General features: G+C 52.7%; 1 protein-coding gene across 1 annotated transcript in view; it reads left to right on the plus strand.

Moving 5' to 3' along the window:
* The first annotated feature begins 5,910 nt into the window (after positions 1-5,910).
* LOC142559393 (arylsulfatase B-like) overlaps positions 5,911-13,832 on the plus strand; it is a 250,385-nt gene continuing 242,463 nt past the window's right edge. Inside the window, exons 1-2 of the mRNA XM_075670995.1 lie at positions 5,911-5,966; positions 7,588-7,756. Coding sequence (XP_075527110.1) covers positions 5,911-5,966; positions 7,588-7,756 — 225 coding nt within the window. The remainder of the gene's footprint in view (positions 5,967-7,587; positions 7,757-13,832) is intronic.

Genomic DNA, 13,832 nt, shown 5'->3' on the forward strand with positions numbered 1-13,832 from the left:
GCGCGGCAAATTCGCGACCGGCAATAGTGACAGTGACGAACGGCGCGAATGCATCCGCGGGCAAGCCCGCACGACACACGGAGGGAGCGACAATCACTTCGGTCGGACGTGCGTTCACGCCCGACCCCCATCCTCGTTTCCCTGCCGGAGGGTACGTCTGGGGCAGTAACGAGCAATGTGGCCCAGCTCACTGCACTCAAAACAGCGGACTCCGCCGCGCGCATTCCTGCGGTTGAGAGCACTCTGCCCCGGTCGTCCTCCTCCGCCCGCTGCGCTGCCCTCAGGCCGTTCGGGACATGCGTCATCCGCTGGGCGCGGGCTGCTGCGGATTGCTTGGCGTATTTGAGGGGGCGGATTGGGCCTTTGCCCCGCACTGGCCGCGCGCCGCGCGTACGCATGAGGATCCAAGGCGCGTTCGCTGATTCCCCAAGCCTGCCGGTTTTCAAAGCCCACCGCAAAGGTGGACTGCGCGGGCGATTGCTGTTGGCGTGAACGAAAAAGAGTTCCCGTCCACGCACAGCGCGGCTCTAGTGCCTCGCTTGCAGGCGGTGGAGGGCGGTAGGCACGCATGGCCAGCAGGTCGCCTTGTATACGCTTGGCCTCGGCGGCCATGTCCTCCAGATCACGGAACCGACTTCCGCGCAGGTAGGCCGCAAAAGTTGGGTGAGCCTGCCTTATCACCCTCTCGACTCTCTCGTCGCTGGGGGCCGTCGGCTCCGCCATATGAAACAGCTCCTCCATCGCTCGCACATACTCGAGGAGCGATTCGTCCGGGGCCTGTGTCCGCAACTCGAGCTCGCGCCGCATTCTACGATGGTAGTCGACAGGCAAAAATTCCTGGCGGAGAGCCGCCTTGAAATCTTCGAGCGTCGTTGCGCGGTTGCCGGAAAGCCTGTACCACTGTGCTGCTCGCTCTGTAAGAGCAACGGGCACCACACGAGCCAGCATTTCGCGGTCATCAAGCCCTACAGCTGCCTGATAGTGCGCCAAACTGTCTAGGAAGTCTGTGACACTAACCGCATCCGCGTAACCGCGATATGTGGGCACTGCCAGCTTAACCACCGGCCGCGAGTGCCATGGCGACTCCAAGGAAGTCCGGAGGGCACTCGAAAGGGACTGAATTAGTCGCGTGGCTTCGCTAAGCAACGCCCCCGCGTCTGGTGCGCTCGTCTCACCAGGAGCGTCTGCAGGCGGGATTTGGGCAGGCTGGGGCACCTGCAACCCTCCCCTCATTTCGGTTAGCGGTACCTCGCTCGACCCTACGCGACTCGAATCTACCTCGCCACCTCGCACAACGGTGCTCGCGGTAGGCGGTAACCCCCTACTCCCTCCGCGCTCGCCGTCGGCGGTGGAGGCCACAGCCGTGTAGCTCCTCAATGCGGGTGGGGTTCGCGGCAGTCTCCCCTCTTCCATGGCGGCAAGCTCATCGTTACTTATCGCTGCATTGAGAGATCCACGCCCGTCGTGGAGCGGCGTGGACATATCACACGCATCTAGTAGGTTTGCGCCAACTAAGCTTGCACTCCGTGTTTCGTGCTCTGGGAGTTGAGCTGTGCCTCCCTGCTCGACACCAGCATCGACTGAGTAATCGAACAGGGCGACATTCGCGAGAGTCGTCAACAATGACGACTCCTTGAAGCTGGAAAACATGGCACGGCCAGCCGATCAAGCGGGTCTCCGGCTCGTTACGCACCGCAGCAATGCAAAGGCAGTTACTGCCCCACGTTGGGCGCCAAAATGTGGGCTCAGTGTACGACTCCGCGCACGGCGTCGCCAAGTGGCCCCCGAGAAGTGGAGCCTCACGACGCGGCACGACGGCGCACGGCGATAGACCCACCGCAGGTTCGAGCACCGAGCCGAAAGACCTGGCCAGCTCTGGCCGTACGCATGGGCGCTCTCCCAGGAACACAAGGCGTCCAGGACAGTTAAGGCGTTTATTGATCACAAATGGCCAACATGTACCAGACTGCACCCAAACACACGGAGTACACTCGGCGCCCGCGGTTCCCGATGGCGAGGAAGGCGGGTTACACGCCGCGTCGAACAATGGTTTGCGCGCGCGGGCCGAAATGCGTTCGCAAACGCTACCTAGCGCTTCCAGTCACCGACAATGGTCTGCGACGGTTCGAACACGCAAAATGTGACGCACTGAGCACCTGCGACTACCGCAAGGGCGGAACGCAGAGCCACTCAGCAAGCCACACTTACGCAAGCTGACAAAGCACGTGAACGTCCCCAGGCCGGGGCGTTGGGGACACAAATAGCTGGTCGCTCACGTACCTTGCAGCTTGCCTCTCGTGACCGGCGCTCGTCCCTCTCGCAGCACGACTCCCCCGCGCACGGCGATCGTCCCCAGTCGGGGCTTCTTCCCTACGTCACGCCCCCACGACCCAATCGCAGGGCCGCGTAGCATGACGTCACGGGACGCGGTCGCGGCGCCCGGGGAAAACGGAGCGCGGTCGAGGGGCAGGCATTTGGGAGGGGTTTTCCTCGCAATGGCGAATAAGTCCGGAGCCTTAGGCACAGCAACGACTGCGCCCCGGTAGACCGAAGGAACTCCCACAATGTGTAGCGGCAGCGGCCGGTCCGGACGAACACCAATGTTAACGTCACGAGGCGCCCGACCAATCACAGGCGGAAACGAGGCGCGCGAAGTGCCCGAGTCTGCTGCTGCACTTTTCGTCGAAATAAAATCTGCGCTTTCTTTCGCTCAATTTCGGTGCGATATTCAAGTTCGGAGGGTTGAAAACCATCACGTACCGCTCTTCACTCATTTTTTCTGGAGAATTCTTCAGCTTCCATTTAACGCGACAGCGTTAAGGAGCTTGTGTCGTAGAAAAGCCGGTGTCGTATGCGTCGGCGGCGTTGGCCATGAGCGAAAAATGTCGGAAGGTAATTCATAAATAAAAACAACTAGCAAGATGGGCTGGGTTTGATTCAAACCAGGGTCTCCGGAGTGTGAGACGGAGACGCTACCACTCAGCCATGACTTCGATAGTTCAAAGTGAGACAAAAGCGCCTCTAGTGAATGCGGTGTTGCCTTATAAACGTGCCGTAGAAAGTTATACTGCGGTGTATATTGGTAATTATGAGCATGTAAATTACAGAAGTCGCAACTAAACGCGTAGTGAAGTACGTTTCCGCCACATTTCTTCTGTGCTTGGCGAACACGCAGAGCCATCTTGCGGCAAACACAGAAGACCCCCTCCTCGCAATGTGCAGCACTGCCCCGACAGCTGGCGCTGCCCCGCCACTCGCCCGCTTCTCCCTTTCGTCTCGTTTGAGCGCATTGGGGCCCTGCGGGGACCGCTGCGAGGATGCACCAATATCCTTGCGTTTAATAAGTTTTCTCGCTCTCTCGCCTTTCTACTTCGATCTTGCGTCACTAGAACACTCGTGTTTAGCCGACGCGGCTCCTCTTTCCGCTCACAGCGCGATTCCTAGGAGCACCGTCCGATGCGGGACGCCTCTGACGTGGTCGCTGCACTGTAGCGCGTCTAGTGGGAAAGCGTCCCTTGCGATGTGCGCCGTGCTGCTGGTGAAGAGTCATGCGTCTGCGTGGTGCTCCCAAGCGAGATAGAGGACGATCCCGTGGAGGCGTCAGCCCCATGATCGCGTCCGCCTTCATGGCGCGTTGCGGCCCAGCTGTCCGTGCCGGTCACGACGTTTGACTCGCGTAGATCGTTTCTCCCTCCGAGACACCGAGTTCTTTGGTTCGTTCCGCTTGCTCAGGCGCACGTTTCATCTTTGTGTGACTCAAGAGCATTACTTGCGAATGAGTGGGCTGTGCGAACGGGGCGCGATAACGCTATCGCGTTCCACTCTTGAAGGCGAAGCTTTAGCGTCCTCCACGTTTTTTTCGTCATGAGACCCAAGATAGCACCCTGTCTTCTAACGTCCTATTATGTTGGCGTTCCCGTACAGTAAGCTCAGTCCTGAAGGGACGTGCACTGTAACATACTAAAGAGCCGCTACCGTTTAACGTACGGAAGGCGAAAAACTCTTCCAAACTGTCTGGTTAGAATAGCGTTTCAGAGAACCCATGTTTCTAGTATATTCCCACAATGGCAAAAGTCGAAAGTCTGACTTGTTCTCTAAGTTGTTGTCCGGACATTGTAGCTGTAATTCACAGTGACGGCTGCTAAGAAACACGCAGCGCGTTATGTTCGATGATGAAGTATTTGCCAAAAATTGTATCCGGGAAGCGTTTATTACCATGAAATGGGGGGTGCCTATGCCATTGCAAAGGGCGGATGCTGTGTGGCGACTACAATCGTTTGCTCGCCACATCACACATCTGCACTGGAATTCAGCCGGTTTCACGAACGCCCGCTGCCACATGGACTCTTCTGTTTTTTCTCTTTATGTCCACCGCCCCTTTTCCCAATGAGCTGAAACGTGCTTCCACTGCATGTTCGGTACACCCTTTCCGTAATTATTTATTTATTAATAATAATTCGTTCATTCGTGTCTTTATTGCTGCGCAAAATAGCGCCTCTTCATCTCCGTAATCACGCTTTCGCTCACCTGGACTCTGCCATCGCAAAACGATGTTGCTATGTAACGTATGGCTGGGCGTCGCATTTACAATTTAGCAGGAATGGCCAAATGCGCGGCGTGCAATTGGTTGACGTGATAGTACAGCAGTTTCTGTACCTCTTCTATACTAAATGTTCTGCTCCGTGAGCAATTATTAGCAGCTTCGACGGTAGAACGCTCTACCGTCCTCTACGTCATCCCGGCGTAGACCAGCGAAGACTTGGGGGTCGCGCTGGCGGCTGTTCATGGTCACGACGGAAGGCGAAGGCTGCAGTGGAGCAGCGGCCTCGGACGTGCCTTGATTCGATGAAGCGAGCATGGCCGGTTGTGTTATGCGGCGAGCCGAGCGGAGCTCCAGTGACAACGTACGAGAGGTCTTGGGGAACGAAAAGCACCGCCCATCACTTGTAAGGAACTGCTTTATTACAGCCGAGCTCGTGCTACTACCACGAGGATCAAACTGTGCTGCTGGTGATGGTATATACTGATGAAGAAGATGTACAATGGGTGATGATATGTGGAGATTATGAAGTTGAAAGTCAGGCATGTGTTGCGCTCACAGTATGTTTAATAAATAAGCTCCGGTATGATCTAACAACAAATACTTGAAATCAAGCTCTCCCTGAAAGCGCAACTGACGCGAAAAAAGATCGTCGTCCTGACCGTTTCCAGCCTTTTGTGATATTGTCATCAAAGATGCGGCTCTGTGAGCATGTTAATTGCGGTCAGACGACTCCCGATTTTTATTCACGTCGTTTTTCCGATATCATGCTCTTTAATGTTGAAATGTCAATGTAGAAGGGAACGTGTGCTGCCTAAAGCTTGCTTGGCCACAGAAACGATACACGATTCAATGATGGTGCAGCTTTATTGCGTCATTGCCGTCAACACACTGCGCTGCCGCCGAGGGAAACAAGATAACAAAGGTGAACTGCTCAGCGGCTTCTCACGGTGCCGTGCCGATCAACGGTGGCAATACTGACGTCACAAGCGCTTTATTTTCAAACGAAGCTTGTATTGGCTCACAGATTGCTGCGGCATTGTCGTGGTCATACAAGAAAGCCCAGTTGTTCCCAGGACACAGCAGCTGTGGGAAAAGGCGGTTTGATGAGTTCATAGCTGCGTCGGCACCGGAACGCGAGCGATTAGCGAGAAATCCAGCTGCATTGGCGCACGCGCACGCTACGCGCGCAACCAATGAGAGCCGCTTTGCTTCCGCCGCGGAGGTAAATGGCACGAAAGGGTTCCACGCACGCTGCGCCGGCTTCGTTTCCGTTCATTTCAGTCTGGAATAATGGATGGGGTGGCCACGCACTGAGCTTTCCCCCGAGGAGCAGGCAGCCTTCGACGAGCGGCGGCGAGAACTCGGCCATGAAAGGGCTCGCCATCGGCGTGCCGGTCCAGCCATCGGAGCCGCCCGAGCCCAGGCACTCCGACAGCAACGAGAATAAGATCCCGAGTTGAGAGAACGGGAGGCCGAAGCAATCCGGCACCTGTGGTTTACTCAACCGTGACGAAATTCAGGTGCACGCAGGACAAGCTTCGTTTACCCTCATTTTCCGGTAGGGAAAGAGTTGCAAATTTTTGTGTCGGTTTCGCTTCGAAAAAAATGTAATGCTATAAATGCAATCTAATTCGGTCTTGTCTCGTGAATATAAATATGGGTTTAAATAATCTCCACGTTGAGTTTCGTTCAAAGAGTAGATGTAAGCAGAAAATGTTCGCTCACACGCACGCACACACACAATAAGCACGCGCATACATCCATGCGCACACAAACGCGCACACATTTGTCCGCATGCATGCATGCTTCAAAACGAACACACACGTTCGCATACGCACACAATCACACTCGCCCATGAATGCCCCGCAAGCACGAAAGCGCACGCCCACGTACAGTAACACGCGCGTACACGGGAATGCAGGCTTGTACACACGCCGCGAATGTTCACAAATGTATACACGCGCTATCACGCATGAAAACGCAAATGCTGCGGCACACGCACGCGCACACATAAACACGAGTACACGCTCATACAACCATACACAGGCACGATCAAGGCGTGCACACGCGTAACCACTCCCTACCGCCTCGGCTGCCTCTCAGAAAGCTGCGCGTGCAAACAGACCGCGTAACAATCGCTCTACTATTACCGTTTCAACGTCAGCTATAATAAATCTCGTTACGGTTTAAATTTGGTGCCTTCTCAGGTCTGTCTACCCTCTGCCGAGAGGGTGCTAAATAATTTGCTCCACTGCCCATCCCTGACCGAAACACTGCTTGAACGCCCCACCAGTGTTCCGACTATAACTGCCATAAATGCATATGTTGTTAGAAGTGAATTCCCTCTCGTTGTAGTCAATTGAAACTTTTTGATGTTCGGCCAGTATTCTCAAAGAAATTTTTTAAATATTTTTTCCATTCAGTTACGCTTGTGCATTGTCGTGAAGTTCCGTAGGAGAATGTCCAGAATTCCTGGGCATGCAAACTGTGCAGTCACAGGAAAACTTGCCCGACGTTGCATGTGTGTAACAAAAAGCATAAAGTTCCTTTCGTGGCATGAGCCAGTCGTGTGGTCTATTGTACCCCCCCCCTTTTTTTTTTAGTAAACACTACTTAGGACAGACGGACGTCGCATAAATGACCGTCTAAGAGAACACGCAAACAATACCGAGGAAGTCGTGCGCGTTGTTTGGGTTGCATTTTACTGCAGTTCTTGTGATGTGAACCGCTTTTTGCTTAGTGCAGTTATGTTAGCGGAAGCGCTGACAAGCTTAACGTGAAATAACATAGGTAGAAAAGATTTCCCGACTTGTCTCTGCTTGTGTGAGTACCCCATCTGCGTACCTGCCAGATACGGAGTCATTCTTATGAAAGTGGATTGCGCATGTAGATAGGACGGTTGTTCAATATAAGCACAAGGTCGCTGAAAAGAAATCTTTGTTGGAAGTTAGCCCTCGCCCGCCCTCACGTTTCATCTGTCTGTGTGTCTTTCTCTGCGCTACGCAATGCCAATGGCATTATGATGTTCTGCCCTATCACCGCAGCTCGAGCGGCATTGCTATGAACGAGTGGAAACCCCCGATCCTTATATCGGGCTTCGCGCTTGAGTGGGCCATCACGCTACTGTTCGGAGTAACTGTGCAACCACTGGCAGCTACCAACAGCGGCGCTTCGCAAAGGCCACATATTATCTACATACTGGGGGACGACGTGGTAAGTATCCTGCCGTGCAGCTTACTCTTTGACCGCAAATGATATGGCAGGCTTCACATGCGAAAGCCGCATTTTTATTGCGTTAGCATTCTTTGGGTATTTCACGCACTTTGTAGGGTCTGTCTGTCTGTCTGTCTGTCTGTCTGTCTGTCTGTCTGTCTGTCTGTCTGTCTGTCTGTCTGTCTGTCCGTCTCTATCTATCTATCTATCTATCTATCTATCTATCTATCTATCTATCTATCTATCTATCTATCTATCTATCTATCTATCTATCTATCTATCTATGTTTGTATACACCGTTTTCCCTCCCACCTTGGTCTCAAGGTGGCCGAATGGGTGGCGCATCGGGCTGCTGAGCTGAAGTAGCAGGGTTCGAAACCAACTATCGGACCAACCTGGATCACTGGGTAGGTGACAATGTTTACAAACCAGCCTCTCCTCAAAGAACCTTTTTCGCACCGACGTGGGTCACCCAGGTGCTGGAGTCGGTATACGCATCATTCACCAAAGGAACAGTTTCATGCCGACTTGGATTACTGGGTATGCACCTCTCGGTCTGTCCTAGTCTCCAGTGAACCTCTTTGATGCTAACTTGGGTTACCGGGTATGCGCCAGCTGGCGAGTGCCGCACTTTATTGAACGTCTTTAACGCCAACTTGGGTAGCTAGGTGTGACGACTAGGAAGGCGACTATTAGTCTTCCTAGGGAAGCCGGAAAGTCAGGCGTCCCGCTGCAGTACACAGACCTCTTTCCGACCGTGGCAGTGTTAGGGTTGGCGTCGGACACCACGGGCGATACGTCATCCCCCTACCCTCTACTTGGTCGGAGCCCACGGGCGACAGGTCATTCACCCTACCTTCTACTAGGCCGGAGACCACGGGCGACAGGTCGTTCCCCCTACCCTCTACTTGGTCCGAGCCCACGGGCGACAGGTCATTCACCCTACCTTCTCCTAGGCCGGAGCCCACGGGTGACAGGTCGTTCCCCCTACCTTCTACTAGGCCGGAGCCCACGGGCGACAGGTCATTCACCCGACCTTCTCCCCGGATTCGTCGAAAAGAGGATCGACTTCTCCTTTCCGTGCTCGGTAATGCAGGAGGAGGGGCCCTCTCTCTGTGCCTGTCACGTGTCATCGACGGAAGCAAGATCCCGCCCACACTTGTAGAGAGCCTATTTAAGGGGCTCCGAAATGTACTTTTGATATACTTCATACTTCATGCTTTTCTTATTTTCTTTCAACTACCTTTGAATAAGCAGTGCAAGTTTCGCACTAGCAAATCGTCTCGCCCCTGCTTGGTCGCCATGATCTACCGGATGCCTGCAGCCCGCCGACAACGCCACGCTACCCAATAAGCAATGTCGGTCGAGCTTCGATAGACAGGCGCCGCTACTTCTCGGCAGCAGTACGGTACGCAACCCTGGAGTACGCAACAAACTGGTGGCAGCGGTGGGATACAGAATCCTGGAGACCCCAACTTGGACGACAACTACGAGATCGTAGCCTCTTCGTCCTGGCGACAACGTTCGGAAGGAAGGTGTCTGGATCATGACTGCTTATGGTGAGCGCACGGTTTTTCTTCACTGAGATATCACTTGGCTTTTACGTATTTTTTGGAGAGTACATAGCAGTGATTTTTCTTTAAACCGTTGACGGAAGTTTGAGTTCGTCAAGGTTGTATAGAGTGAAGGTTTAGCAGCACTAAGGGCTGCCATGAACTTGGAGGCACTAAAGAAGCCGGAATTGTTGAGCTTGGCCAAGGAGTTGGGCCTCCAAATTGCCGAATCAAAGAAAAAGCCGGAGTTCATTGAGGCGATCGAAGCGACCGGGGCAGACGACGAGGAACTGACGGAATGCCTAGAGAGCATTAATGAGAAAGAGGAAAAAGAAGAGCGTAAGCGCCTAGAGGAAAAAGAGGAGCGCGACCTCGAAATGAAGCGCCTAGAGATTGAGCTTCTGAAAGCACAAAATAGCGAAAGACCTAGCACAGAGGCACGTGAAAGCGAGCGCAGAATGACAGACTTGATGGCACCCTACGCAGTAGGAGGGGACATAGGTCTTTTTCTGGTACAGTTTGAACGCACGTGTGAGAAGGCAAAATTCGCGAGAAACACGTGGCCGCAACGCTTGCTTACGCTACTGCCACGTGAGGTAGCTGATATTGTCGCCCGCATGCGGAAAGAAGAAGCAGAGGACTTCGATGAAGTCAAAGCGACCCTGCTTAAAAAGTATAGATTATCAGCGGAAGCATTCAGGAGAAAATTCAGGGAAGTCGAGAAAACCAAAAGCGAGTCATACTCAGATTTTGCATACACCTTAGAGGTAAACCTGAAGGAATGGCTCAGAGAAGAGGGTGCACTGGGCGACGCCGAAAAGACAATGCAGAGCGTTGCTTTAGAACAGTTCTACCGCCGGCTGCCAGTAAACATCAAGCATTGGGTGCAGGATAGGCCAGGCGTAGACACGATCACGAGAGCGGCCAATCTCACTGAGGAGTACGTAACCCGCCGTGCGTTCGAAGGCAACGAAGCTCCTAAGAAGGAGGTGACTGAATACAGAGCCGACAAGCCAGAGCGTTGGTCGAAGTCGAATCAGTATAAATCAAAGGAAAGGTCAGATTCAGTGAAAAGTAGTGACGAGAACAGCAAGGGAAGGGAGGAGTCACCCGAACAGAGGGCAGAAAGGCAAAAGAAAAGGGCTTTCGAGGCCAAGAAACCAATAGTTTGTTACAACTGCCAGCAAACGGGGCATATCTCCGTGGGATGCAAAAATAAGTTAGTGTTGATGTCACTAACTAGTAACGAGGAAAACCTGAAATTGCTAGAACCGTACATTCGAGACCTCGTGGTAAACGGCAAACCGTGTAGGGTGCTTCGCGACTCAGCAGCCACAATGGACGTAGTGCATACGTCGTACGTAGGGGAAGGCCAGTTCACGGGAGAATGTGCTTAGATAAGGCAAGCCGTAGAGGCCTCCAGTGTTTGTCTCCCGGTGGCCAAAATTCGTATTGAAGGCCCATTCTGAGTACTGGACACTGAAGCCGCCGTCTCGGCACATCTCCCGCCGCAGTATCCATATTTGTTTTCTAACAAATCAGAGGATTTGCTACGACGCAAGGGAATCGGGTTTAGTGAGGGAACAGTGCAAGCCCTAACTCGTTCCAAGGCAGTGTACGAATGTCCAGTGGTGGAGAAAACAGGTTTGACAACTGATTCGTCAACCAGTACTGAACAGGATAGCCCTATAGGGGATGAGGCGGAAAGTACGCCAGCTAATGAAGAAGTCAGGAAAGCAGCAGAGCCTGAAATGTCTCGCGAGGCAGAATGCAGCAAGTTATTGAACGTAAGCCCTGCCACAATGATCGCTGAGCAGAAAATGCGTAAAAGGCCAGAATACATGGAGCGAATATGCGACGAATAGTCGGCGTTCGACGCCCGGCGGCGTACGCGCGACGCGCGGCGGCGGAGAAAAACGTCGTTCGCCGCCGGTCTAGCTGGCGTAGAAAATTTCGTCGGGCGTCGACGATACCGGAAGCGCCAAACGAGCGGCGCCCCAAAGCGAGCCAATCTCTGGTCTCACTATCCACCCCGACTTCCGGCTAGGCTTCCCCGCTTGTACGTGTATCCCGATCCCGCTCTATCGTTGACGGCGGTCTCCCGCTTTTCGTATTCCTGGCATCCAAAGCGGCGCGGCTGGAATTAAACGACAAGTTAAATTCGGCTGTTCAGAACCAGTGTTGCCACAACGCATAGCATCGCCGCTTTCTTTAAACAACATCGGCACATGAATGTCTAAAACGCAGAAGAACACTAGAAATCATTTCTAAACAATATTTTACGCGTTTTTAGAGTGTTTCGCAATTCGAAATCGATAATAGTTGTCGTTAAAGTTTTTTTTTTGTGTGTGTCATGTGTTTCAGTACAGCGCATTTGCCTCGTCTAGCCACACCGATAACAACGCAGCAACTCGCCGGCGGCGGCCGCCGTGTCTTCGCTCCATGTAGCGCAGCCCGACGAACATACGGCGTCGCGCCGCGGCAGATTTTCTGCTGCCCGAACTTCGTCGTGAAAGTTCGCTCCATGTATTCTGGCCTTAAGGCACAAATCAATGCTGAGTATTACTATGACAGGACGGCTCGCACGCGACGCTTTGAAGTGGGGGAAAAGGTAGTGATCCTGAAACCCTTGTTGAAAAACAAACTAGAGGTTCAATGGGAAGGACCGGTTGACATAATTCAGAAATTATCTGAAACAAACTACGTAATCACGGTACCGGGAAAACGAAGGACACCACAAGTGTACCATAGCAATCTACTTAAACCCTACAGGCAGAGGGAAGCCATTGTGAACATGTCCCTTAACCAACCTGAGGAAATGCCTGTCGACTTGCCAGAGTTAACAGCAGTGACGGAGACAACAGACATTGACGAGACCATTGATAAGTTAGCAGAACAGGCGGAGTTGAATCCCATTCAGAGGGCCGAACTGAGGGAACTCGTGTTTGAATTTAAAGACGTATTTTCAGATACACCGGGCAGGACAACTGCGATCGTTCACGATATCGAGTTAACCTCGTCGGACCCAGTTCGTTCGAAAGCTTATCGCGTTTCGCCTCGTCAACGTGAAGTCATGACCGCTGAAATAAACAAGATGTTAGAGCCAGGTGTAATCGAGCCAGGAGAGAGTGATTATACCTCGCCTCTTATCTTGGTTGAGGTCCCAGGAAAAGAGCCGCGGCCATGTATCGACTGCCGCAGGCTCAATTTAATCACGAAGGATCAGACTTATCCAATACCGCATATCGAGGAAAAGCTTGAAAAGGTGAGCAGTGCTAATTTCATCTCTACGCTCGAGTTAGTCAGAGGGTATTGGCAGGTTCCGGTGACCGAGAGGGCAAGCAGGCTTGCAGCGTTTGTTTCCCCGATGGGAACCTTTCGTCCGAAAGTCCTGAGTTTTGGATTGAAGAATGCGCCATATTGCTTCTCTAGCCTTATGGACCAGGTGCTACGTGGAATGGAGGACTTTGCACTTGCCTATCTCGATGACATAGCAATCTTTTCTTCATCATGGGCGGACCATATGCAACACCAGCGAACCGTGCTGTGTCGTCTACGAGAGGCCAACTTAACGCTTATGGCTCCCAAATGCCAATTAGGGTTCGCGGAGGTAGCTTATCTAGGTCATGTAATAGGGCGAGGCCATCGTCGACCTTCCGAGGTTAAACTGACCGCGATAGACAACTTCCCGCAACCACGCACCAAGCGAAACATCAGATCATTCCTTGGCTTGGCGGGTTATTACCAAAGATATATTACGCGGTATTCCGAGATTGCGAGTCCTTTAACGGATGCTCTCAGAAAAACAGAACCACAAACGGTAAAGTGGGATGACATAAAAGAAAATGCTTTTAGTATGCCGAAGAACGCACTAACCAGTCAGCCAGTGTTGAACGCGCCCGACTACTCTAAGCCATTCATTCTTCAGTGTAATGCCAGTGACAGGGGTATGGGGGTGGTTCTCTGTCAAAAGAGAGATGACGAGAACGAACACCCTGTACTGTACGCCAGTAGAAAGCTTTCAGTTCGGGAGGAAGCATACAGTGCATCAGAAAAAGAATGCGCCTGCGTAGTTTGGGCGGTACAGAAGCTAGCTGCAAGAAGGGTAAGCTTAACGGCAATGCCGACGGTTTAAGTCGTTGCCCCTAGAGTATCGAAAGCCTCATCCTCATCGGGGTTTCCGTGGCATTTTTTTCGTGCATTCATATGTTTTTCCAAAGTGAAGCCGATTGTTAGCTGATTTTAATAACCACATCTTAACGCTTTCAAGAAATGGCTGTTTTTAGTGTTGAGGGGGGGAGGACGCGCGTAGGGAATGGGAAAGGTGAAGCGGGTTTTCTTTTTGTGTTAAAAGCCGGGTGTGTCTTGGGGGAGAGTGGCCTTGTGCTCGCTGCTTTGTAGTTGTGGGTCCGGCACTGTTCTGGGGTGATTGCTTGCCCACGCAGGAGACGAAAAGTTGTGAGACCTGCTTGCAAAGACCAATTTCACCGGACCGGACCAAGGAGAAAAGTCACAAGAGCGCC

Source organism: Dermacentor variabilis, chromosome 10, assembly GCF_050947875.1.
Source record: "Dermacentor variabilis isolate Ectoservices chromosome 10, ASM5094787v1, whole genome shotgun sequence".
Lineage (NCBI taxonomy): Eukaryota > Metazoa > Arthropoda > Arachnida > Ixodida > Ixodidae > Dermacentor > Dermacentor variabilis.